The 27,409-nt window shown below is 46.5% G+C and overlaps 1 protein-coding gene across 3 annotated transcripts in view; it reads right to left on the bottom strand.

Moving 5' to 3' along the window:
* Positions 1 to 27,409, bottom strand: part of LOC147673487 (methanethiol oxidase-like) — a 177,595-nt gene that overhangs the window by 48,830 nt on the left and 101,356 nt on the right. For all 3 annotated transcript variants that reach the window (XM_086947342.1, XM_086947341.1, XM_086947343.1), the window contains 2 exons: positions 14,472 to 14,593; positions 12,116 to 12,208 (listed from right to left, as the gene is read on the bottom strand). In XM_086947342.1, coding sequence (XP_086803468.1) covers positions 12,116 to 12,208; positions 14,472 to 14,593 — 215 coding nt within the window. The remainder of the gene's footprint in view (positions 1 to 12,115; positions 12,209 to 14,471; positions 14,594 to 27,409) is intronic.

Here is a 27,409-nt window from a genome sequence, read left to right as displayed (position 1 = left end):
TATTAGAAAGACGATCCATGTAATTAATTAAAGAGAACCATGGACATAATTGAGCAGATGCCACCCGGAGTAGCACAATAGTGGTGCTTGAGAAGAGCTTGGTGATACAAGAGCAAAAGTCCAGGCATATTTTACAAAAAACACAGGGAATTGCTGAGATGCAGCAAATCCATGACTGGGCAACGCTGAAGGAATGCTCCAGTTGTACAACTAATCCTTCAAGTGTGGCTGATCACTTGACCCTACCCGCACTGCATATGGCAAACATCCGTTTGCTCAAATTAATCAACAGTTCTATGTCTCTTTTGAAGCTTTTAATGTTACACATTCATTAAGAAAAGATATTGAAATTTATTACACATTATTTTTTGGTACATTTACAATTCTCATCCTCAACATTGATGAAATGTTTAACAGAAATACAAAAAATTCCAACACAAATAGTCGCTAGTCAATAATTCATCTTAGAAAATTATGTATGTGTTGTCCGAGTCCCAATGCATTTCGGGATTCTAGATCCCTTCTTCAGGGGAACAACATTCTTGTATTACTACAACCTATCTGTGTTGGACTCATCCAGTAGGTTGACAAACGGAGACTGGGATCTGTGTCATCAATGGGTTTTTGGGGGGGCGGCCGACCATCGGGTGGCCTGCCACCCCCGGTGGGCTTTTGGGCCTGGAGTGAAGGGGGGGGGTGGGAGGGATTAGGAGCCCACGGGGGGATTCTGGGTCTGTTGGGCTGGTTGGGCTGCCTTGGGGGGTTTTGGGCTCCTTATTGGGCTAGCTTTGGGCTGGTTGGGCTGTGGGCTTTATGTACAGCGATCTTGGGTCACTAACCATCATTTTAGTGGCAGTGACCCAGCAGCCGGAGGGGACCCGTGGTCGCGAGTTGTTTCGCATGTTTGTGATCCCTGGTTTCGATTTGTGTGGGGCGTTAGAGGAGTTCTTGGTTGGGCGTCGCGTGGTGTTTGCAGGCTTTGTTCTCCCACCAAAATCCCACAGGAGACGTTCCTCTCCTTTACATACACCCGAAGAATCCTCAATTAGGACCAGCGACTGCTGCCCGTGGTCATTGTACCACCCAGCTTCACTTCCTTGCCTCCAGCATTGCTTCATGCCCTCCAACGTCACACAAGTAATTACAGGCAATTGTTTTCAGAATCATATCTAAAATGTCCTGATGATGATCCTATATCTTTCTGTAAAGGATCGAAACACCATTGACACGTTGACAACCTTATACACCATTATTTCTATGGTATATTATGTGTAAAGGTGACTTTTTCTACAAATGTTGTTTGTTGCACTATAATTGTTTCATACAGACAACCACATGCAGCCTGAGCCTTACCTGTTTCCCCCTGTTATGTGAGTTCATGGATAGAGGCTTGTGTTCCACTATAATTAATTCACATCTTTCGTTTATCTCTTTTATTTGCATATTAAATTACCCTTATCCAGCTGGATAACGGCCAAAATATAGTACCGGTTGGGTTTATATTTATCTTCCATTTTGTGCTTGTTCTGGGACCATTGTCATAAGTTAAACTCCCAAGGTCCCTGACCAATCTTAAATTGGGTTCCCTTATTTTTTATAATAAACTATCTCCTACACAGCTACTAATGTTGCTTCAGATCACGCTGCAACACTCAAACGACTACCTCACACATCATAGAAATGTCAGAAATGTCTTGGACCTGATGCAAAGGAATGGTATTGACAGTAGGTTCACAAATTAATTAACAGACAGGCGAGTCTATCAGAGGTTTTCATGATTGCGAAGTCCAGTATGATGCTGAGGTTTCTTGTGTGGTCTGTGGGTGTGTGGGGTTCCTAGCGTGTCGGGTCCCCAGGAGCCTCCCAGGCAGAGGTGTTGGGCCTCAGGATGACGACTACTGTCTTGTCCAAGTTGAAGCATGAATCTGGGCTTCCAAAGATAAATGAAAATCCAAAACTGTCCTTAGAGATTGAACCTTGCATTGAGATTGATACTCCTAGCATTCTAGGCCAAAAGGAGTTAACCATCTCTAGATGTTATTGCCCGGCACTAAGACCCGAGTTATGCTGGTGTTCAACTGCAGGAAGTTGTGTGCCTTCCAATTCTGACAGCAGAAAGACAACGCTTCACATTACCAGCAGTATCAGGTTTTAACTGTTCAAGACGATCAATCAAATGGGTGTGATCAATGTAGGAGATGGCAGAACAGCCAAATAATCTAGCAAGCTGTAACAGAGGCCGAATATGAAAACAAGTTACTTACCTGTAACTTCAGTTATCCAGTATTGGTATCTTTCATAGATTCACATGCCTGAATCATTCCCCGTCGCCGAGGCGGGAGTCCCACGGTAAATAAAAAAGCAGTGCCAAAAGCACTTTGTAGTAGTAGGCCCTAGAAAAGGCCTGAGGCCTAAATTATAGTAGCCTATCTAACTCATTATGCTAAAAAGACCAAAGTCTGTGCTCCAACCAATCAGCTTTCAGCACCCTCTAGAACCCTCTCTGCAGAGCCAGCTCTCCTCAGATTTTCGTAGCACAAGTGTTAAACAAGTATCCCAAACTTAGAGAACTGACTCTCCGGGGAGGAGTGCGGGTGCATGTGAATCTATAAAAGATACCAATACTGGATAACTGAAGTTACAGGTAAGTAACTTGTTTTCTTATCCAGTATTGGGGTATCTTTCATAGATTCACATGCCTGAATCAGAATAGCAAGCAGTAAGCCAGGCAAAGTCGGTTGCGGATGGTGGGAGACTTATTGTAGTGCACCCCCATGATTGTATAGTTAACAACCAACAATCGCCTAGAGATTGATCTATTAATAAATCATGTTCAGATTCAACATAGAAATCATGCAATGTCCTACAGGAAAGGAACTTTAAGCACCATAGAAACACACAATATGTTAACATATGTCTCCATATTTTAAACAATATACTGAATTGTATGTACATTATATGAAATAAGCCAACATTAGTACCTGAATGTACTCCTTATGGAAACAGGTGACGGAAAAACAGCTTGGCCCACTGCCACCTCATCATCCTGATTGCAGGCAGTAGTGTCTTGTAAACGTGTGGACATTCTTCCATGTCGCAGCACGGCAAATGTTCTCAAGCGTCACTCCTGCAAACAAAGCTGCAGACGCTGCCACAGCTCTTGTGGAATGAGATCGAACAGACCTTGTCAATGGTCGATTAGCCTTGATGTGACAGAACTGAATGGCGGAGGCTATCCATCTGGAAATTGTGGCTTTAGTGACCGCGTTTCCCAATGTAGTCTGGCCATAAGCTACAAACAGTTGATCTGACTTTCTTAAAGTCTTGGTTCTCTGGAGATAGAACTTAAGCATTGTTTGATGTCTATAGAATGCAATGTTCTTTCCGCCAGGGTTGTAGGATTTGGAAAGAAAACTTTCAGTTTGACTGGTTCATTTAGATGAAATTGGGAAGGCATCTTTGGTATGAAGGTTGGATTCGTCCGCAAAGTGACATAGTCCTGGGAAAAATGCAAAAAGGGTTCCTTTATAGTGAAGGCTTGAATTTCTCCCACTCTTCTGGCGGAAGTTAGTGTTAATAACAAAACAACCTTCCATGTCAAGAATTTTAGGTCAGCTTTATGGATGGGTTCGAACGGGTGCTTCATCAGCTGTGAGAGGACTGTGTTAAGCTCCCATTCCGGCGTGAAGACTTTACTGGAGGATAAGCCCTGAAAAGACCTCTCATGAATTGTTTAATTAACGATGAAGAGCAGAGCGATAGAGTGTTAGCCATTTTCATGTATCTGGATAAGGCCATAAGTGGACCTTTATTGAAGAAAAAGAAAGACCAGATTGCGCCAAATGCAATAAATAACGGTACAAAGGGGGTGGTGATGGACGGAGCATCTGAATCAATCAAACACCCACACCCAGTCAAAAGATCTGGGTTTAATCCATCACCGTTCTTTAGCCCACTCTGCCACCCCAGTTCAGACATGGCTATATGCAAATCAGTCTGACCCTGTGCCTCATGGGAGCAGTCCAGCCCGAACTCCCAAGGCATGTCTTCCCTGGACCAGAAACAAGCTTCCGAGGACCGGTTTCTGGCATTCCAGCCGTCTTCAGCCCGGCTTGCTTGAATCCAGTGGCAAAGTGAGCAAGGGACTCACGTTTGAGCATACCCTGCCACACTTATGGCGGCCAAAAGCGGTACAAAAGGGGGTGGTGATGGACGGAGCATCTGAATCAATCAAACACTCACACCCAGTCAAAAGATCTGGGTTTAATCCATCACCGTTCTTTAGCCCACTCTGCCACCCCAGTTCCGACATGGCTTTTTGCAAATCAGTCTGACCCTGTGCCTCATGGAAACAGTCCAGCCCGAACTGCCAAGCCATGTCTTCCCTGGACCGGAAACAAGCTTCCGAGGACTGGTTTCTGGCATTCCAGCCGTCTTCAGCCCGGCTTGCTTGAATCCAGTGGCAAAGTTAGCAAGGCACTCACATCTGAGCATACCCTGCCACACTTATGGCGGCCAAAAGCGGTACAAAAGGGGGTGGTGATGGACGGAGCATCTGAATCAATCAAACACTCACACCCAGTCAAAAGATCTGGGTTTAATCCATCACCGTTCTTTAGCCCACTCTGCCACCCCAGTTCAGACATGGCTATATGCAAATCAGTCTGACCCTGTGCCTCATGGGAACAGTCCAGCCCGAACTGCCAAGCCATGTCTTCCCTGGACCGGAAACAAGCTTCCGTGGACCGGTTTCTGGCATTCCAGCCGTCTTCAGCCCGGCTTGCTTGAATCCAGTAGCAAAGTGAGCAAGGGACTCACGTCTGAGCATACCCTGCCACACTTATGGCGGCCAAAAGCGGTACAAAAGGGGGTGGTGATGGACGGAGCATCTGAATCAAACAAACACTCACACCCGCTCCGTCCATCACCACCCCCTTTTAAATGCAATAAATAAGGCAGTATTTTCTCTGCTGGCGCCTCTATAGGGCGTAAAGCGTTTTAGATGCACCAAGCGCAGAAGCGTTTCCATTTGAGACGATACGTTTTTTAATTACTCTGGGCTCTTGCTTTCTTTAGAATGTCTCAGCAGTCTTGAGGAATTTGGAAATGTTCAAATTCTAGGAAGTTAGGAGCCATGCATGCAATTTCAGCGCTTGAGGGTCTGGGTGAAGTATCTGACCCTCGTTGCATGACAGTAGCGTTGAGGTTACCAACAGCCTGATCAGTGGCTCCTGTGAGAGTAGCATGAGCTCCTGAAACCAATACTGGCGAGGCCACCTGGGAGCAATTAGGAGAAGGCGGCAACTCTCCAACTTCATCTTGCGTACCACTCGTGGAATCAAAGGGATCAGAGGAAAGGCGTAAGCATAAATCCCTGACCATCGCATGGACAGGGCATTCCTTCTTGATCCCTGTTGAGGGTACCTGCTGGCGTAATACCGGCATTTCTTGTTCTGTTGGGTTGCAAATAAATCCAACATCGGCTTGCCCCATCTCTGAAACACCTTGTTCAATTGGTTGTTGTTCAGTTCCCACTCGTGGCAATCTGACGAGGACCTGCTCAGTTTGTCTGCTAAGGTGTTGTAGAGACCTCTGACGTGTTCTGCCTTGAGAGTTATGTTGTGAATTATTAACCATTGCCATAGCTCTTGGGCTTCCCTGGACAATGTTGCTGATCTCGTTCCCCCCTGCTTGTTTATATAAAACATGCTGGTAGTGTTGTCCGTTCTGACCAGGACTGAGGATCCTGTTATCCTGGGGAGGAATGCCTGAAGAGAAAGAAAAATGGCTTTCAACTCTAGACTGTTGATGTGGCATTTTTTGTGTTGTTGAGACCATTTTCCTTGCACTTGTAAGTCCTGGAGATGACCTCCCCATCCCTCCATGGACGCATCTGTCATCAGAATGAAATCCAGGGGAGTTTGCAAGAATGTGAGCCCTTGCTCCAGATTGCTCAGCTTTGTCCACCATTGAAGAGCATGCACCATCCTGTTGGTGACTGTGATGGTGTCCTCGAAAGAGCCTGTCGCTTGTTCTCTTTGACGATGTAGCTCTTCCTGTAGAGGCGTCATCTTTAGACGTGCTAATGGAATGAGGTTGGTGGCCGAAGAGCACATCCCCAGAAGTGATGCAAATAGGCGAACTGAAAGTGACCTTTTTCTTGACAGTTTTATGGCCAAAGCCTGTAGTCGGAGTTGTCTCTCTCGAGGCAAGAATGCCTTGCATCCTACTGTGTCCAGACAAGCTCCTAGGATCAGTAGGTTCTGCTTCGGAACCAAATGAGATTTGCTCTTATTGATTGTGAGGCCTAGCGATGCAAAGAGATTGCAACATATTGTAATGTCGGGTTTTATTTTGGCCTTTGATGGACCTTTGACTAGCCAGTCGTCCAAGTACGGGAAGACCTGTACCTTTGCTGATCGAAGAGCTGCTGCAATAGGAGCCAGGCACTTTGTAAAAATCCTTGGGCCGACTTGAGGCCAAATGGGAGGAGTTTGAACTGATAGTGGGCGCCAGCCACAGTAAAACTGAGGTATTTTCGATGCTTTCGGTGGATTGGGATGTGGATGTATGCATCTTCCATGTCCAAAGAAACCAGAGTAAGTGTTGTCTTCATCATCATCTTGACACTTGATGATGAGATCAGATGGGTGACGCGCCACACCAAAAGCTCCTTCATTATCATCATCCTCAAAGTCATCTTCTTCCTCATCTGAGTAGGATTCTAGAAGATGAGAGGGCATAAGTGGCGACATAAGAACCTTGTTGACTCTTGTAAGATACGATTTGAAAGGTCTTCGTTGAAAGTGGCGTACAAAAAGCCTGATTCCCAGTAATAGGCTTCACTAAAGCTGAAACCATCAGTTTTGATGGCACCGGTGACAAAGGTGGAACTGCCCGCTGAAAAGATGCCGTCGTCGACGGGAGGTTTACCGTCGATGAGGTCGACAACGAAGGAATCGTCGTTGATGGAATTGCGGACGACGGGCTTGATGTCGACGGGACCATCGTCGATGGACTCGACGTCGATAGAGCTACCGTTGACGGGCTCGTCGTCGACGGAGCAGCTGTCGACTGGCTCGTCGTCGACAGAGCAGCCGTCGACTGATTCGTCGTCGATGTCGTCGATGCTTTCTTCGTCGACGAGACAGTCGTCGACGGGCTCTTTTTAGACGACGAAGGCTTCGTTGACGATGATGTCTTAGTCGACGTGCCGTCTAAGAGAGTTCTTTTAGCCACAATACAAATCTTTGTAGACACAATAGGCAAAGTGGTAGATGTAGTGGAAATCATAGCTGTAGAAGAGGAGGTTGAAGTAGAAATAGTAATCACTGGTGAGAAGACAGCAGACCTCTTACTCACGGTTTTCTTTGAGGAATCGTTGGTGGCTGAGGCTCCAGAGACAGAATGTTGAGATCTCTGTGAAGAGCCTGAAGTGGAGTGGGAGGTTTTCGCATGTTTTCTCCCCTCACTTGCCTTATCCTCTTGAGACCTCGCCCTCTTGCTAGAGGTAGAGGCTCTGTCATCATCATCCGTGGAAGAGGATTTTAGCCACAAAAGGACTCTGGCCTCCCTATCCCTTAAGGTCTTAGAAGAGAAGGTGCGGCAGATCTTACAATTTTTTGCCTCATGTTTGGGATAAAGACAATAAATACAGTCCTTATGCTGGTCATCTACATGGACCCTCTTCTTCTCGCAAGTTCTACAAGGTCTAAACAAGGCCTTCTTGTCAGACATCCTGAAGCTCTGAAGAAAAAACTGAGTCAAGACTCAGGGAGACTCCCTTCCACACGACGTGCGGTGAAAATCTGAGGAGAGCTGGCTCTGCAGAGAGGGTTCTAGAGGGTGCTGTAAGCTGATTGGTTGGAGCAAAGACTTTGGTCTTTTTAGCATAATGAGGTAGATAGGCTACTATAATTTAGGCCTCAGGCCTTTTCTAGGGCCTACTACTACAAAGTGCTTTTGGCACTGCTTTTTTATTTACCGTGGGACTCCCGCCTCGGCGACAGGGAATGATTCAGGCATGTGAATCTATGAAAGATACCCCAATACTGGATAAAGATAATAACCAACTTGGGCCACGAAGAGAAACCCTGTGGGGACCATAACCAACAACCTGAGCATCTGAGAGAATGAGAGGAAGGGCGTGGCTAGTAAGAAAAGAGGCAAACCAAGCTAGAACGAGGCCATTAAGTACTGCCTTCTAAAGACTTGCAATAAGATGTCATGGTCCATGGCAGGGGTCTCCAACCTTTTCTGTAGTGAGAGCTACTTCTGATCAGTGAAAATGTTTGTGCGCTACTGAAGGCTAAGCAACTTGCGGGTTGTTACCAGACATTCCCACGCCCAGCTTTATTGACTTTAAGGCTGCACACCTTCAGACGGGCTCTCAAGACCTGGCTTTTCGACTGACCGGAGCAGCCCTACTGTTCCCTCCCCCAGTGGCTTGAGACCCTCACGGGTGAGTAGCGCGCTTTACCAACCCCTGATTGATTGATTGAAGGCTAATGTCCAAAGAGGCAGAAACTAAGTACTGAAAAAAACACTTTGACTATTAGGGGCGCTATGGCTAGGAAGCCATGTGCGTCAGTGAGAGTGTGGTCTTTGGGGATGCAGGAACATGTATGTGTATGAATGGGCTATATGTGTATGAGTGACTGAGAGCCTGCATCGTATGCAGATGTTGCGCAGGATATACCTTTCACCATATGTGGCACCATTACATGTATAATACAAACATACACTTATTTTTTTGAATGGGAGAAATTTAAAGTGCAGAAAAATGTTCTGCAAAAATGTTTAAAAATATGAAACATTTTTCTGCATGTCTAAATCTATCCCACTTAAAATAATGTCTGGATTTTTCAGTTATAAATATGGCACCGTGTATACCAGCTACTGGGAGCAGGATGCTTGTTGAGTGTAAAGGCAACACATTGTAATGGGAGAAAATGATACTGAAGAGATAACTTAATCATTAAAGTAACTTTTCATTTTAGTTTTCTCCCATTTAAAAGCATTCAGATCCTCAAGTTGTTCCCAGTTTCCAGTATTGAGTTGACAAGAACTTTTTTTAAAGGTTTGAATACCTCAGTGTTCAGTTCTTCACCTCGGGCCCCAGCCTGGGTCATCAATCAGACTGAGCACTGCTCATCAGGCCCTGCTGTCTGCAGCCTGATGATAATAATGTAAAATAAACACAGCCTTCACATAACTTTGAGGGGAAAATGTGATCCTGTGCTTAGTTAAAAATGAACCCATGACTGCGAGCTGCCCTGAAGGTGTCTTCAAGCTACTGGTAGCTTGCGAATCACTGGTGGGAGACACCCGTTTTAAATGTATTTTCACTGCATACACTCCTCTCTGTCTCTGCCACAAGTAACCTTGATGGTTGAATTTTCAAATCGGGTCCTGTGAACGGGCTCGATGGTCTTAGCCACCTTTTTACAAATCATTTTAACAAGTGACTGACAGCCCCTTGGAGTTGTCAAAATCGCAAATAGAGGAGAGCAGACAGGCAAATTAATGGGGTAAGCCGAGCTTTGTGTCTGGCTTGGCTCTAAGAGTCCATGCACCAGCCAAGCCATGAAAGAGTTTGCCATGCATATTGTACAACAAACATGATGTAAAAATATGATAAAATCTCTTAAACATTCCAAAAAGTGTATTTCTGTAACATGCGGAAGTGTTTCACCTTGGTACACGAGATTAGATGACTGCACAGACAAACATTTATAAAAAATGGCTTAAAGTATTTGGAAACAATAATGCCCTCTCCGACAATGTCATCATTGAAGTAAGAGGCAAGTCAGTAGTCATGTAAACCATAAATGTGCCCTAGATTCCTACTAAAGATGCAGCAACATGACGATCTAGTAAATAAAATAGAAAAGTTGCTTGTACAGCACTCATTCCGAGCTCAATTATTTAAAAGTGCGTTCATATGCAATAAAAAAAAAGAAAGAGGAGGCTCTGTGAAATAATATATGTGCCTGGGATGACCAAATTTGGAAAAGCAGGGAAACTGGTATTGATTCCAGGCTATCTGGTTTCAGAGTTTGAAATTCGGACACCAGATGGGTATCTCTCCCTATCTCGTTAACATAAACCAGGCTCTCCAACCTTTTCCATACTAAGAGCTACTTATGTTGAATGAAAATCATCCAGAGCTACTATTATTAGTGTTGTAATATTGACAACATCAGACAAGATTAAAGTAGCGGCCACCCCGCCCTGGTCACCTAAGTGCATCAGGCAGGGTTGACAGCAGTAATACAAAAAAGCTTTATCCATTTGAAATGCTGAAGTATGAGTAATATAGCAGCCACTGCTTCAATGCCCCTAGAACCAAGGTAATAATGTTAGTAATAAGACTCCCCCAACACTTCATGATTTATCACTCAAATATCAGCTTTAAATAGATTTTGGAATTCCATTTTTCCCCGAACGTCAGTTTATGAATTCTGAAACTAAATAACTTTTCATCTGAAAGGGTCTACCAGCCACTAGGAGCAAGTTGCTTGCTGTGTGTAAAGGCGACACTTTGAAATGTAAAGGCGACACTTAGAAATGGGAGAAAATTATACTAAAGAGTTAACTTAATCGTTAAGGGAATTTTTCATTTTAAATGTACCCCATTTAAAAGCATTCAGAAACATCAAGTGGTTATCAGGCTCCAGATTTTAGTTGACAAGGACTTTTATTTAGGAGCTAAATACCTCAGTGTTCAGTTCCTCACCACTGTGCTTCAGCCAGGGTCATAAATCTCACTGAGCACTGCTCAGGCCTTGCTATCTGCAGTCTGATGATAATATTCACTTTTAAATTTAACAAAAGGTTTATTGGTGGTAAAGCATTTTCATTCTGCAGGAATGAAACCTGTCTGAAAGTGAGAGATTATGTTCATGAGTGGAAGCAGTAGAGGTGGAGATCACACTTCCAGAAAGGAAACAAGGCATGAGTCATCAGGAAAACCCAATTTTAACTGCCCAAGTATAAATCCTAAAACCTCCTACCTGGCCTTGGCAAAGGTTGACCAAACCACCAAATGACCATTATACTTCAATGGGGACACATTAACAATCACAGAGTAAAGCAAGTTCCTGAAACCAGAGCAAATCTTGATGATCCTGGTAGTAAACAAAAGTAGCTAATTTATCATAACATTCTTGTGAAGCCTCTGGACAATGGGAAGAGCAAGGTGAGGAAATAAATTACTTTAAAATAGAAAAGAAATGTTTAATAGAGTTTTCCTGACCTAGAATAGAGAAAGGTAAGATTACGTAACAACTAGAGTACTTACTTGTTTAACTTCAGATGGTCCCTATAAACTCTGGTGTCTTCCATACATTAGGAGGAACTTCACTCACCGTTCCACAACAAGTAAATGGACAATATATAATTGAATTGACTTGGCACTTGACGTTCCTTGTATGTAATCTTGTTTTTTAATGCTGCTAAGTCTAAATCATGGATGCACATTGATCATTTATTTTAACCGCTGCTCCTTTTTCTACTTTTTGTAATGGTTTTTACTAACTATACAATAAAGTTTATTCACACTGTGAGGAGGAACTTCTCTTCTTTTTAAACTTCCTGAGAGTGAGACGACTGTTCCTTAGTACTCCAGACTACGTAAACCATTTTTTAGAAAGTTTTGAGTCTTTAGCTTATGCTGATTAATAGGAATACATTAATCTAAGATGGCTGATAAAGTCTCAATAAAATGACCTAAGGCTGTGGCTACCATGTAAAAGTCATGAAAAAAATGAAACGGCTTACTGACACTCTCAATAAAGGTTGTGAGAAACAGAAGTATTACAGACACTTTCCATGATGCTTGCAAGAGGTTCCTAGCTATACTTTTGCAAGAATTTGAGCTTCCAACCCTTTGGATATCTTGTTATATTCCGGGATGACTTAGTGGTAATAAATCTTACACCCAACGCAACATAATTCCACTTATCAGTAGGCCTATTCCTTCAGTTCTGTCAATGTGTTTATTAGATGCAGGGGGTGTCGGTTGCCTCAATCAAGAGGAAGCCATAGGGAAATGAGTAAGAGTAAATCTGTTTACAAGCAGACTAAATCCATAAGATAAATTGCTGTTACTCACTTTCAGTATGAGCATCTCTGGTTGGCACTTAAGGTCCTCGTCGTGCACCACGGTGACTGGTCCTCCTTTCGCAATACCGGCCCCCATCCAGACCTGTAATACACAATAAACTTCCAATGAATTTGCTATCATACGAGTCAAAAATTTGACTAGGCAAATCACAGATCTTTCTCTCAAGTGTATTAACCAGCAAAGTTATCATGCTCTTGCAATGTCCCCTGGAAAATGCTGTGCACACGAAGATCTCTGCAGGCTGCTCTGATCTCAGTTCAGCTTGTTTCTCCTTGACCTTGGGATCTGATCGGACGATATCAATCACAGTGATCTAAAGCCAACGGTGCGATGACCTTTGCAGTAACATTATTTTTGATAAACAGTTGAGAAGACACTAGTCTTTAAATGTTATGCTGCAAACTAGCTTGGCACTCAGTATCTGATGCGCTCCACTGAATACTCACAAAGTGCGAAACGTATGTGGGGCTAAGACAATGAAAGATTGAAGTAATGAATAGTTTATTAAACCTAAGAAAATTACATGATGAAAGAAATGAGTAGTTATTGGGCTCTGCTTCAGTTTACAAACTGCTGATTTGGCAAGGATGGACCACATTCACCAGAATGCACTGGGAGGTCTATTGAGCCATGTTTTACCTGAAACTCACGCTAAAGGCTATTGGTGAGTTCTAGTTTTGGTTTGAGTGCTGCCATGTGGAGGTTTCTGCATAACTTAATTTTACCTCCTTATGTAAAGATATATATTGTTGTATTATTTTGTTTACTAGCTGCATGATCTGGTTAGATCTGATAAATATGTTCAAACTGAGAGGACACTAACATTATTTTATCATCAGGAGACATTTAAATCTGCTGAGCATGAAATATAAATTGTTAATAGTTGTACTATCATTAGCAAGTCGAGAACATTTGCATCAAATTTACATAACACGTTTTATATTCGTGAGAAATGTGCGAGATAAGATGGGAGAGCTGTATTATGACATTGCACAACCACCGAAACCGGTTATTGTGGAACAAGCCAATGTAATGTTTGACTCCACAGTGGTAATAGATGTGGCACACCCAGTTTTTGGCCTTGTTTATTACAAAATTAATAATCAGTTAATTACGGAGCGTGAGCTTTCAAACAAAGTACCTAAGCTCCTTTTCGTACACAATGATTTCCAACAAATAGTGGGAAGCCATCCTAGAGAGATGCCTCTAAAAGGTAGTTCACCGGGATATTTATCTGCAACCTTCTAAAACGAGTCCTTCCTCGGCATTACTTATTGATGCAAGGTGGCTTTCCAATGCAGTAAGGGAAACGAGATGGATATTTGAGAAATGAAACGTATTCTAGATCGCTTGCTTTCTTTGGTGTGCTTGTGCTTATTGGTAGTATACAGAGAGGAACAAGGTTACGATTTGTCACGTTTTGTATCTCCATAAAAGGAATAACGCTTCTATGGATGCACGAGATGTTGCTTCCCACCAGAGCAAACAAGTCGCACTGACTAGGGTTTATGCAAACTGCTGCCTTGCTAGCTTGGAACAGGACTAATGTTCCTCACGACAGAAGCGCAGACTGGAGGAGGTGGGGGGGAAGGGGAGGAGGGAGAGAAAGATATAAACGTGTTTACGTTTGATGCGGCTGCTTCAGACCAGGGAATGAAAATGTTTGATGGAGTGAACACTCATGCAGTGAGTGATCTCCTGGATCCGATGAGAGAAAGAGGAAATATATCATGTCCAGTGCATTGAGCTGGAAGGAGGGCACGTTGACTACTGTCATGAGGTTGGGCCTTAAGGTGTCATGGTTGATGTCTAGATTATTTACTGTCTCAGAAAGAAAGAACATGAGGGGAGCGTAGCTCATTAGCTGGCTTAAATTCTTCTGTAGGAGAGAATAGTTACCAATTATCAGGGTCCAGGATATGCCGGGGTTGGAAAGAAGATGGTTGAGTGACCACCAACAACCCACACCAACAACACATCTGTCTAGGCTGTCAGAATAGGAAGAAGCAGATCTGTTGATTTTTAGTGTGACTTATGTTTCACCTTAAATAGACATAGGACATGACTGAACCTGTCCCAGCCTTGCAAGACTTTCAGATCGAGAAAAACCCATCATGCAGTTACCTCTTTGTCAGCAATAGCAGCCTTTCAGAGGCTTGCATGTGCCTTATGTAACCGGCTCTGTGCGCAACCCAAAGCTCCTTTGGAGCTGGCTAACTCTGCCACATCCCAAAGTCTTTCAAAATCTCAACTGACCCCTAGCTAACTCTGCCCCAGCCTAACCCAGTCTGAAACAACTGACCTGGAAGTTATTAAGCAGAAGAGGAACAAGAGGGGTGCTCACCTGTCCCACCAGCTTGGGTTTGCTGGTGTTGGTTATGTCATATTGACGCACATCCCCGTGAAGCCAGTTGCTGAGGAACAGGAAGCGGTCGTCCATAGAGATCACAATACTGGTGATGAGGCCTAAAGAAGCAAAAACAACACTGAGAACCCCCAAATGTTAAAGAACATCCCACTCCAAGGTTTGGGCTTCTTAAAGAGCTACACTATTTATTATAATGTAAATTAACAACTGCTGGGACCCCATGTTGTAAAGCGCCGGTACCACAAGCTACAGCACCGTTTCGTAACGCACCTGCTGCGCACAGAATAACACTTTGGAAGTATTGTGTAAGAGGTGGAAGCCTGAAGGTGTCAGAGGATAAACCTCAACTATGCAGTGCGATCACCTTACACTCAGCATGATATATAGTTTGGCAGGCAACCCGCCTCTACCTGCATGGCATGGGCCCACCTGCCAAATTAAAAGGTCCCCACTGGCTATCCCAAAAGTTCTACCGCCAACCCAGAGAGAGACTTTTTTAACGAATTTCAGACATTAGCCCTCAAGCTTGGGCGATGCTAGTGAAAGCTAAACTACCTTTGGCTAACCCATGAGGAACATTTTCAAGCAGTCCTACTCTCCTCATCCCAGAAACACTAGTGGAAGCTCTCCCAGTCTCTGACCACTCTGGAGAGTATAATTCAACTGACCCTACTCTTTTCCATTGATGAGAGACCGGGGCACGTTATCCTACTCCACCCACCCAAGAGAGCTATTCCAAGCCATCCTACTGACCCCACTGTCCCTCATGCTGGAAAGTCTGGTGAACGCCAGCCAAGTTATCATGCTTTATCCACGCAAGGGGGGCCAGTTCAAGCCATCCTATTCTACCCACCCAGAAAAGACCCCACCCCAGAGAAATAAGCAGATGAGACCTTTCTCCCTTCTACCCAGGAGACCGAAGGGATGGTCAACACACTGTTCTCTGTTCACAAAAAGTATTGGAAGATGTTGTAATAGGACTGTAGAAGCAATCCGAAGAATGGGAGAGTTGAGGCCACCCCGAACCACAGGAAAGTGTGTCAAGGGTCCAGGGCAGTGGTAAAACACTATGCAGTTTCAATAAAACCACCACAAAGTCATCTACATTGGTACAATGTTATCACCATCCATTAACATACCAAAAACCAGGTCTTTAGTTTCAACCATCCCCTTTTACTTGACAACCACCTTTTTATGCACCATGCCTGTTTTGTCAACATTCTGCTTGTAAAAAAAGATGATTCCCCTCACATGTCACCAGTAGGAAATTAATAAAAATCTTCTGGATGGGAGCTCCTAAACGCTCTTAAAGGTAAGCCCTATTTTTTGGTAAGTAAGACTGCACTACGTGTGCCCTGAAACAACCTTGCTGTGGAATAGGTGATTTACAAATTCTGGAAATTTACAATAATTAAATCAACATACCAGTAATGATGACGAGAAACAAGACCTTCCAAGTTTGCTAGTGGTCAAAGAGCCCAGGTGGCAGCAACCACAGCTCATGTGATTTCTTTTATTGAAAACAATATGTTTATTGGGTATGTTTCTTTATTAAACAATTAAAACATGAATCCATATCCATATCCATACTAATATAATAAAGAGAGAGCCCAAACCTTTGAGGCGGATAATCTCAGTAACCACAGCACCAATCACAACACCCAATACAGCGTTGGAAAGGGAAGTTGCAGCAGAAGGTCATAGGCTATGCAGATGGCCACCATATATATATATTTGTTTTGCAGAGTTTTATATAGCGCGAACTTGACCCGAACTGAATCAGGTATCAGAGCGCTTTACATAGCTTCAGTTACGTTACATGAGGACACACATTCATTTTTGTTAAGCACGGGGAGATTAAGCGATTTGCCCAGAATCACAGGATGTTTGGCGTCGTTACCAAGACTCGAACCCAGATCCGAAGTCGAGCGCCTTAGTCGTTAGGCCAACTCCTCTAAACATTTAAAAGGTAAAAGAACCCTGCCAGCAAAGTAGTCCCGTGTGGACGTGTCTGCGTTGTGCTGTGGGCGTGGGCTGGCGGCGTGACTAACGCTGGGGGCGTGTGGTAAGGCCATCACATCGTGGGCTGTGGGCGTGTGCTGGGGGCGTGACAAAGGCTAGGGGCGTGTGTCCGCCCTTTCTGCCATGTGAGTCGTACATACAAGCGCCAATTACGTTGCTGCGCAGCATCAAGGGGCACGCTGGGGCCGAGAGAAATGCTGGGGGCGTGTGTCCGGCCTTCATGCCATGTGAACGCAATTGCGCCGCATCAAGGGGCACGCTGGGGGCGTGAGAAACGCTGGGGGCGTGAGCTAGGTTCCGCCCTTCATGCCATGTGGGTCGCACATTAATTAGAAGATCGTCTGCTGTGGCCGTGTGCTGGGGGCGTGACAAATGCGTTCACCTGGAGGCCTGGTAAGTAACGTTACTGCAGCCTCGCCTGCGCGCTGTTACAGAACTCTCTCATTCAACGAAATTACACGGGCCTTCTACCATCAACCAGGGCTCTAGCCGGGCTCAGGCGGCGGATCAGTACACTAATTACACACGCCTGATAACATCAATCAGGGCTGCAGCTGGGCCTCAAGCAGGGGAACACGCGCCTGCTAACATCAAACAGGCCTGCATCTGGGCCTTATGCGGGGGAACACGCAAATGAGCGTGTCTGCGGGGACAATTACTGCAGCCTCTCCTACTCGCTGTCACTCATTAAACGGATTTACCCGCGGCTGATAACTCTCTCATTCAACGACATTACACGTGCCTGCTAACATCAACCAGGACTGTAGCCAGGCTCAGGCGGCGGATCACTACACCAATTACACGCACCTGCTAACATCAACCAGGGCTGCAACTGGGCCTTCTCCATCCCTATTCTAATGAAACAAAAAATGGTGTCTACCGCAAGATTTTAAAATAAATTGCCCTTGCCCAATACACACATTCTATTTCATACCCGGACAACGTCGGGACGGGCTGCTAGTTACATATAAAGAACAATTCAAATGATGAAGTGAAATCCCAGATGATTTAACAGACCAATTCTAAAGGACAGTTATGTTTCCAGTCCTACTGCGAAATCCAAAAATTGCATTCCAAACAACAAATCGGCTGCTCAATGAAGCACATTTAAGAATTATTGTTAGAAAGTCTAATTAAAATAAGCAGATACAAAAAACATTAAACCACCAAACACCTCAAAAATAAATACTTGAAGAGCATTTATTGGGAGGACTAACAAAAGTTTGGAGGTGCACATTTTCCAAGGACACAGAGGTGAGAAGAAATGCGTTACTTACCTGTAACTGCAGTTATCCAGTATTGGTATCTTTCATAGATTCACATGCCTGAATCATTCCCCGTCGTCGGGGTGGGAGTCCCCGGTATATAAAAAGAGTAATGTCATAAAGACACATATATAGCAATAGGCCAGAGGACTCTCATTAGTAACATATCCATGTCCCTTTGTAAAAAGGACCAAACATTGGCCAAGAGCCAATCAGATATCACCACCCTCTAGAACCTTCCTGGAAGGAGGCCTAGTCCCTCAGATTTTCGTAGTACCTACTGAGAGAGCCAAGGTGAACCCTTCCAGGGGAGGTGGGTGGGTTTGGGTTGTATGTGAATCTATGAAAGATACCAATACTGGATAACTGCAGTTACAGGAAAGTAACGCATTTCTTATCCAGTATTATGGGTATCTTTCATAGATTCACATGCCTGAATCAGAGTAGCAAGCAATACCCAGCACATTTCGTATGGTACAACATGTAAAATCACACGATATAAGAATACCATTTGTGAAATATATTAAGCACCAAAAACAATATATTAGAGAAATGTGCAAGTAGGCAGTAGGAAGGTGGGATGAAGAAAGAAGGCTCACCTCTAGTGAAACAGATGACGGAGCACAGCTTGACCTACTTCAGAATCCAAGCAGTAGTGCCTGGTGAACGTATGTGGTGTCTTCCACGTCGCTGCTCTGCATATGTCGATAATGGGCACTCCTGCAAAGAGCGCCATTGAAGTGGAGACAGCTCTGGTAGAATGAGCTCGAACTTTAGAATGCACGGGATGACCTGCCTGTTGATGGCAGAAAGTAATGGTTGCAGAGATCCAACGAGAAATGCTCTGCTTAGTCAAAGGAAGGCCCTTTCTGGGCCTGCTGAAGGCGATAAAAAGTTGGTTGAATTTCCGAAACTGTTCTGTTCGGTGAATGTAGAACTTCAGACAACGCTTGAGGTCTAAAGAGTGGAGAGACCTCTCTGCTGCGGAAAGTGGATTTGGGAAGAAAGTCCGCAAGACTATAGATTCATTCAGGTGAAAATTAGATGGAACCTTTGGGATGTATTTAGGGTTGGTCCGTAGGATAACTCGGTCCTGTTTGAATTGCAAGAAAGGAACCTGAATAGAGAAGGCTTGCAGCTCACTTACACGCCTTGCTGATGTGAGTGCTAGCAAGAGAGCGGTTTTCCAAGAAAGGTATTTGATGTCAGTTCTGTGTATTGGCTCAAAGGGATGTTTCATCAGTTGAGCAAGAACAATGTTTAATTGCCAGGTGGGTGGTAAAGCTCGCACCGGAGGAAATGTCCTGAACAGGCCTTTTAAAAGTTGCTTAACCAGTCTATTGGACCAGAGGGAAGTAGCAGATGACGAGCGCCTGAAGCGAGATATTGCCGCCAGGTGGACCTTAATAGAAGCATGGGCCAATCCTGAGTGCGCCAAATGGAGCAGGTAAGGTAGAATTTGTGCAGGTGTTGATGAAAAAGGGTGTATCTTATTTGCTTTACACCATATACAAAACCTTTTCCATTTTAGAGAATACGTCTTGTTCGTACTGTCCGCCCGAGCCCGGGCTAAGACTGCCCTGCATTCTTAAGGAATGTCTAGGTGTTAAAACTCTCTGAACTCAGGAGCCAAGCCGGCAATCTGAGAGATGCTGGATCCGGATGCTGGACTTGCCCTTGGTTCATTGTAAGGAGAGTCGGGCAAGGCTTGAATAGAATTGGCGGTTCCAGCGACAGGAGATGAATTTCTGTAAACAAGTGTTGGCGCGGCCACGCTGGTGCTATTAAAATCAGGGTGCAATGCTCTGCCTTCAGTTTTCGGACGACCCTGGGAATCAGGGTAAATGGAGGAAATGCGTACGCAAAGATGTTGCACCATCCGATCGAAAATGCATTCCCCAGTGATCCCTTCTGGGGATGCCAGCTTGCGTAATGTTGGCATTTTGCGTTGTGCTGTGTCGCAAACAGATCCAGATGAGGCCTGCCCAATCGGGCGAATACAGAGCTGAGAAATTGATAATCCAGCTACCACTCGTGGCACACGAACGTTGCCTGCTCAGAGAGTCCGCCAGGACATTGTCCGTCCCTGGTACGTACTCCGCCCGAAGGGAAATGTTGTGCTGAAGAAGCCATTTCCAAATTTTTTGAGATTCTTGAGACAACAACAGAGAGTGTGTTCCCCCTTGTTTGTTCAGAAAGTGCATTGTGGTGGTGTTGTCTGTTCTCACAAGCACTGGGGAATCTCTGATCCTGAGCAGGAACACTTTTAATGCCAGGTAAACTGCCCTTAACTCGAGGAGGTTTATGTGCAGTTGCTTCTCTGCCAGGGACCACTGCACGTTGATTTGAAGGTCCTGAAGGAACGCCCCCCAACCTTCCAAGGATGCATCTGTAGTTATCACATGTGGCGAGATTGGAGGTATGAACGAAAGGCCTCACCGTAGATTATGTGGATGAAGCCACCAGTTCAGAGCCTGGACCATGGTAGGAGATATCCGGATGACGTCGTCGAAGGATCCCCTGCATTGAATCCACTGAGCTGATAGCGCCTCCTGAAGTGGACGCATACGAAGGCGGCAGCGTGGGACCAACAGGATGTTCGAGGATATCATCCCTAACAAGGACTTGTACAGGCGCATGGTGATGGACTTTTTGGATTGAATCCAGGCGGCCAAGGTCCGTAGTTTCACTTGACGTTCCTGTGAAGGGAAAGCCTTTCTCTGAGCAGTATCTAGGACAGCTCCGAGGAAAGTGAGACACTGGGACGGCTGAAGGACGGATTTTTCCTCGTTGAGAGTAAGGCCCAGACCATTGAAGAGCTGAAGACAGGCGTTGGAGGACTTGGTCACGCCTGCAAGACTAGGTGCCTTGACGAGCCAGTCGTCTAAGTACGGGAAGACCTGGTGATGTTGTTGGCGGAGGTATGCTGCTACTGGAGACAGACATTTGGTAAAAATGTGTGGTGCCGACTTTAGGCCGAAAGGCAATACTCAAAACTGGTAGTGCTTGCCCGCCACCTCGAAACTGAGAAATTGTTTGTGGTTCCTGTGGATTGGTATATGAAAATATGCATCTTGAAGGTCTAAAGACACCATAAAGTCGTTTGCATTGAGGAGTTGCAGCACCTCCTGGATGGACACCAGATGGAATGACTGTTTTTTGAGGTATTGGTTGAGGTTTCTCAAGTCCAATATAGGTCTCCATTTTTTCTCCTTCTTTCGAATTAGGAAGAATCGGGAGTGGAATCCCTTGCCTTTCTGATTCCGGGGGACTCTTTCTATCGCTCCTTTTTTGAGTATTAGGGAGAGTTCCAATTGCAGATTTTTGTGCCGCATTGGGATTGGCGGCTTTTGAGGAGGAGTTTCCACAAACCCTAGAGAGTGTCTGAATTGAACAAGTTGGAGGACCCACCGATCCGTTGTAATATGTTGCCAATTGTGAAGGAAGGATGAAATTCTACCGCCAACTTTGCAAGGTGGAGAGAAACTGGAGACCTGTGGCAGAGAGAAGTCATTGCCTTCTGCCTGCGTCCTTCTTTCCCCCTCGTCCTCGAAAGGAAGACTTGTTGTAGGACGACTGGTTTTGCTGCTGCTTTTGCTGGTACTGGGGTTTGTATTGTTGGCTTGAACCGTACATGGATTTGTACCCCTGATAGGTGCCTCTAGAGGACTGACCTCTTCCTCTGGAGCCCTGAAAGGAAGGATTCTTGTATTGGAGAGTACCTAGAGCCCTTGCGGTATCAGTATCTTTCTTGATCCCCTGTAGCATCTCATCGATGGGATGTATGACGTTACAACGCATACCATTACAACTACCTACCATTACAACGCGACCATTACAACGCATACCATTGAAACGCATAGCGCTTAGAGGTGCTGGATAGTGGTAAGTATAATTTACTATTCCAACTCCAGTCCCCGTGGACTCTAGGGAAGGTGTTGGATAGTAAATTAAACGTATTCCCTATCCTAGAGCGCCCCCCAGCGCAATGCGTTGTAATGGTATGCGCTGTAAAAGTTGCGTTGTAACGGTAGGTAGTTGTAAAAGTTGCGTTGTAACAGGTGTATACCCATCGATGTGCTGTCCAAAAAGAAGCTGACCGTCATACGGCATGTCCAATACCTTGGTCTGAATTTCAGGCCAGAAAGATGTTGCCTTATGCCAACCTTGGCGCCTCAGGACTGCAGCTCCTGCCAGCTGCCGGAACGCTGTGGATGCGATATCCATCGCCACATCAATCATCTCCGAAGCGGGAACGCTCGCCTTCAAGGAGAATCTTCTTCGCCTCTTCTTTCTGCTACACTTGAAGCGAATCCAAGTTTGGAGCGATATCCGCCCACATTTGACGGTTGTACCGTCCCAACAGTGCTAAAGAGTTTGCTGCAAGCACTGTTAAAGCTGACATGGACGAAAACCTCTTCCCTATGTTGTCTAGCTTTCGGCCCTTCTTATCTGGCGGCGCAGCCAAAGGATTTTTTGACCTGCGTTGCGCTGCCTGGGTGATCACAGAGTCCGGCTTTGGATGGCCAATAAGGCAAGCTGGGGCTGTGTCAGGAGCTTTATATTTTTTATCCAGTCTGGGCAGTACTGGAGCCAGAGATGAAGGGTTTTGCATTATTTTCTCCTCTTGTTCCCAGATGTAATCAATGATGGGAATGGACCGTACCGCCTTTTGGAATGGCTCTTTAAAATCATAAAGGAAGCAATCCTGTGGTGTTTCCGTTACTTTGAGTTTGAAGTGCAACGCCGCTCTCTCTAGGATGTTGTGGAATCCCCCAATGTCTTCCGGGGGTGAATCCGCTTGTGCCTGTACAGGGGATGCTGGACCAGGAATCACATACTCATCCCATTCGTCTTGTGTGTCCTGGAGCTCCCCTTCCTCACGTTGTTGCTCCTCTTCTTCGTCTTACTCGTCAGAGGATGGGAGAGGACGCGATGGAGCCGGATCTGGTCGAAGGACTAAAGGAGTAGGCTGAGGCCTAGGTGGCGGTGTCACAACTGGCGGTGTCACAACTGGCGGTGTCACCACTGGCAGAGGCGGAGCAGTAGACGGGAATCTCTGTTCGTAGTCCGCAATGAGAAACTGCCGGCCTGTCACTATAGAAGCTGGGAGACACTCCATAGGCTGTTGAGGAGGCGGTGGAGGTTGAAATTCCTCTTGGTACTCCAAATCATCCTGTCCTCGTTCCTAATAAGCTGAGCTTTCGTGAAGTTTTACGCGTAGTTCAGATGGGCTTGTCGCTTGTTGGAACATAGAGCCCTCACCTGAGTCCTCATTATCCAGAAGATGAGCAGGGGGCAATGGTTGGACCCTGCTCGGAGAGGTCAACTCCGGCGTAAGAGTACGCGTAGTCACCCTGTAGTGTGTATAGGTACACTTCAATAGAGGCAATCCTACCATCGTCGAACCCTTGGATGGAGTGGTCGTCGACGGTGGAAAGTTGACAAGTAACTCAGACTCCGTCGTCGACGGTGTCTTCTTCGATGACGATGGTTGCTTTGTGGACAGCTTCGTCGACGCTGGTGTCGTCGTCAACGGCTTCGTCGACGCTGGTGTTGTCGTCGACGGCTTCGTCGACGCAGGGGTCGCCGTCGACGGTCTCGTCACTGCTGGTGTCGATGACGATGACTTCATCGACGAATAACTTGTCGCGGCCGACGGTTTCGATTTCGTCGACGATGAGGCACTCGTCGACGGTTGCGCCGTCGACAACTTTTTAATAATAATCAGAGATGGAACAGACATACCCGTCGACGACGAGAATGTAGTAGTCGTCGACGTTGATGTTGAAGATGACGCCACCGACGTGGAGATAGTGGCTGTCAACATTGTCAGAGGCAGAGCTGAAGATGTCACCAAAGGTTTCTTGAAGGCAGGATCTTGTGGAGAAGCCTTCACAGCAATAGACTTAGAACGAACCTCTGAAGACTTGGGCGTCTTCTTTTGAGGTGACTGTATTTGCGAACACTATTTAATTTATTTAATTTTAAACACAGAAGTCTGCAATGTCCGCGGGCCGCCACCGGCCCGCGGGCCGTACTATGAGTACCCCTGTTCTAGAGGGTGGTGATATCTGATTGGCTCTTGGCCAAAGTTTGGTCCTTTTTACAAAGGGACATGGATATGTTACTAATGAGAGGCCTCTGGCCTATTGCTATATATGTGTCTTCATGGGGGCGCTAGAGGGCGCCGAGCAAGATGGCTGCACGTAAGTGAGGCTCCGCCGAGACCATCCAACATTTGCTCATTTATCCTGTATAACCCGTTACCTGAACCCCATCTACGAGCCGCGCACCACCCTCTATCTTTGGGGGTCCGATGAGGTGATTTTTGTCTGACCGAAAGCTGGTGCGACCTTCACCGGAGTCGAGCTGTCCCGCGCTTAGATCGCGCCTGCGGAGAACCGGCCCCTCATCTTGAGCCCGCCCTGATATCGACCGGACTGGGGGCCTCTTCCGCTGCCTACGGAGGGAACCCGGAGAAAGCGGCGCCCAGTGCCTGGGGTGGCGGCGCTGGTGTGGATCCCGCTGTGCGGCACCTGGACATCGAACGGCCTGACCCGGCCCTGCTGGTTGCGGTGAGTGGGGCGGGGTACTACGCGAGCCCGGGGCTGCGGAGGCGGCGCTGGGCCGTACTGGGCCGCGCTGCGCGAGCTGTGACCGGCGGGGGCACGGGGGGGGAGGCCTACATAACGGCGGAGAGGCGGCGCTGCGATCCCCAGTTGGCAGGGGGGCCGCCGGACGGGCATTCTCCACATACGCTTGGCGGCTGGGGACATAGACATTTTGGCGCACTTTCGCCACCAGGCACCATTGCTGCTTCTATCCCAGGCTGGGGATAGCTGTGGAGCCACAGACCCATTCTTTGGCGCGGGGCCACTGGTGTGTGCTTTGAGACTTCCTGGGGCGCCTTTCACGATATCCCTCCTCTATAATTGCGGAGCCTTGGCAAGGGTACTGCACTGATCGCCGCCATGGGCAGGCCGGAGAGAAACCAACCGAAGATAACGTTTGAAACCAAAAAAACGGCGCTCACGTCTGCACAAGCACCGCCTGACTCTGAGCAAGGGGGGGGGCAGTTGGGGGCACCCCGAATTTGGAGACTACATTGGTGGCTATGCAAAAGACCCTACAATCCATCTAAGGCACCATGGAGTCGGTTAATCACCGCCTTGACCAAATGGCAACTCAATTCGACCGCCAAAACGAGCGGATGGGGGAAGTGGAGCAGAGAGTGTCTGCCACGGAGGATGGCCTCGCCACGGTCACGACTAAGGTTTTCAATATGGAGAGGGTGTTGGCGGTCATACAGGCGAAGAATGAGGAGTTAGAAGGGAGGTCCAGAAGGAACAATATACGCGTCACGGGCCTGCCAGAGTCCACAAATGTTGGCCGGATGGAGGACTACATGGAGCGTATGCTGGTAGACATTTTTGGGGCGGACCAGTTATCTCGTGTCTTCATAGTGGAACGCGCCCATCGCTCCCTGGCGAAACGTCCAGTGACTGGGGCGCAGCCACGTCCTATTATAGCTCGGATCCTGAACTATAGAGACCGGGATACTATACTACGACTTGCAAGGGAAAAGGGCACCATTGAGTACCAAGGTAACAAACTGGAGTTCTATCCTGACTTTACCATGGCGGTGCAAACGGCGCGCAAAGAATTTGCCACAGTGAAACAGCTTTTGCGCGCCGAAGACATCCAGTACGCCATGTTGTATCCTGCACGACTTCGGATAGGGCCTCCGTCAGACAATAAAATCTTTTCCTCCCCCAGGGCGGCAATGGACTACGCCAAAACACAGAAAAAACGTAAAAGAGACTCAAATGGGCATCGGGATGGGGAGGATGACAGGCAGGACGAGGTTGCCTAACTTGTTCCACACAGTCCACCGAGCGCGAGGGGCAGCCATGATGTCCTGATCTGATACACATTGACTGCTATCCTACTTGTAAATACTGCCCATCCCTAAAGCGACCTGTTATCTGGGTTATTAATTGGCATCCCCGCGCATGCTGTCGCGGGCTATACATACTGGCCCGTATTATCGTCGTTTGCTAAGCAATGCGTGCTATTGACTGGGCCATACATCCTACAGGAATTGTCGGGACCTGGCTTGGTGGCTGCGGCCGAAGTGGGATGTACACGCATACTGTACTGTCTGCTTGTGACACCGTCCACATATGTTGACGCCTCTACTGAACCATGAGTGTATAGATAGGAGCCCTATGGCGGTGTATTGATATTTGACTGCTGTTTGTTTTTCCTATGACCTTGCAGATGGGGTGAAGGGGTTGGGGTTGTTCGTTATTGAGCGTGGTCTGCACTCTTGTTAGTTCTCTGACGGGAGTTGTGTGCCGCTGCGCCCCCGGATATGGGAGATCCCCACACACAGTTGTTTGCAATGTTGGGGTTTGTAAGGGGGGGGGAAAGGGACGGCTTTGGCAGGTTGGGAATGCTGAAGTGGGTGGAGGGATGGGGGGGGTGTTGAAGTTTGGGGTAGGGTTGCTGTATTTCCTGGTCAGTGGTGGGGGATCTGAGATGACTAAAAGATGTTTGGAACATTGTTGGTATATGTACGGTTTAACTTGCAAAGAGGTTCATGACATTTCTGGATTGCTGGGTGGCGGATGCTGGGTTATCGAGAGGGGGTTGGGAGGTGTCTGCTGGCTGCTGGGTAGCTTGAAGGTCTGGAAGTATGGATAGAGAGGGTAGACTCACTTGTATTACTTGGAATGTTCGGGGACTGAATCGGCCGCAAAAGACTAGACAGATGCTTGCGTTCCAAAATAGGCATGGTGCACAGGTAGTTTTTCTTCAGGAAACGCACCTTCGGGGAAAGGCGGCTGAAATTGTGGGTAAGCAGTGGGCGGGGGTACGGCTGGCTACGGCCTATTCATCTTATGCACGTGGGGTGATGATCTTGATTAAGAGAAATGTACCATTTGAAGTGCTCCATGAGGAGATTGACCAGGATGGTAGATATATCATTGTACAGGGTAAATTGTGCGGAACGCTGGTCACCCTTCTTAATGTATACGGGCCGAATGTGGATGATCCTGACTTCTATGTTACACTTTGGAACAAAATCTATATGCTTCCCCCGTCGGCTGTCCTCTGCGGAGGAGATTTGAATGTCATGTTGGATGTTGAATTGGACAAGAAACAGGATAGGTTCTGCGTGCGAAAGAAGGCTGCGGATGCGGTCTGTGAAGGTATGCGTGGGCTAAGGTTGTTGGATGCCTGGAGATTGAGGCACCCGAGCAGACGGGAGGGAACATGTTACACGTTGGCGCATGATACATGGTCGAGATTGGATTACTGGCTGGTGACTTGTGATGTGAGTGGATGGGTACTGGATGTCGAACATCTACCTCGCACTATCTCTGATCATGCGCCGGTTCGACTGGTGATGCAATTGCCGACACATGCGCCGGCTCCTTTCACTTGGCGACTATCCCCTGGTGTGTTGTCTGATCAGGTACTGCGTGAGCGATTGCGTCAGATTATAGAGGAGTTTTTCACAAACAATGTGGGATCTGTTGATAATATGAGTACAGTGTGGGAGGCCTTCAAGGTGACTGTAAGAGGGGCGTGTATTGGCCTCCGATCAGGGGTGCTTAC

The sequence above is a fragment of the Lissotriton vulgaris genome, chromosome 12 (genome assembly GCF_964263255.1).
Source record: "Lissotriton vulgaris chromosome 12, aLisVul1.2, whole genome shotgun sequence".
NCBI lineage: Eukaryota > Metazoa > Chordata > Amphibia > Caudata > Salamandridae > Lissotriton > Lissotriton vulgaris.
Note: the sequence above shows the minus strand (reverse complement) of the source record. Positions and strands in the feature narration are given on the sequence as shown.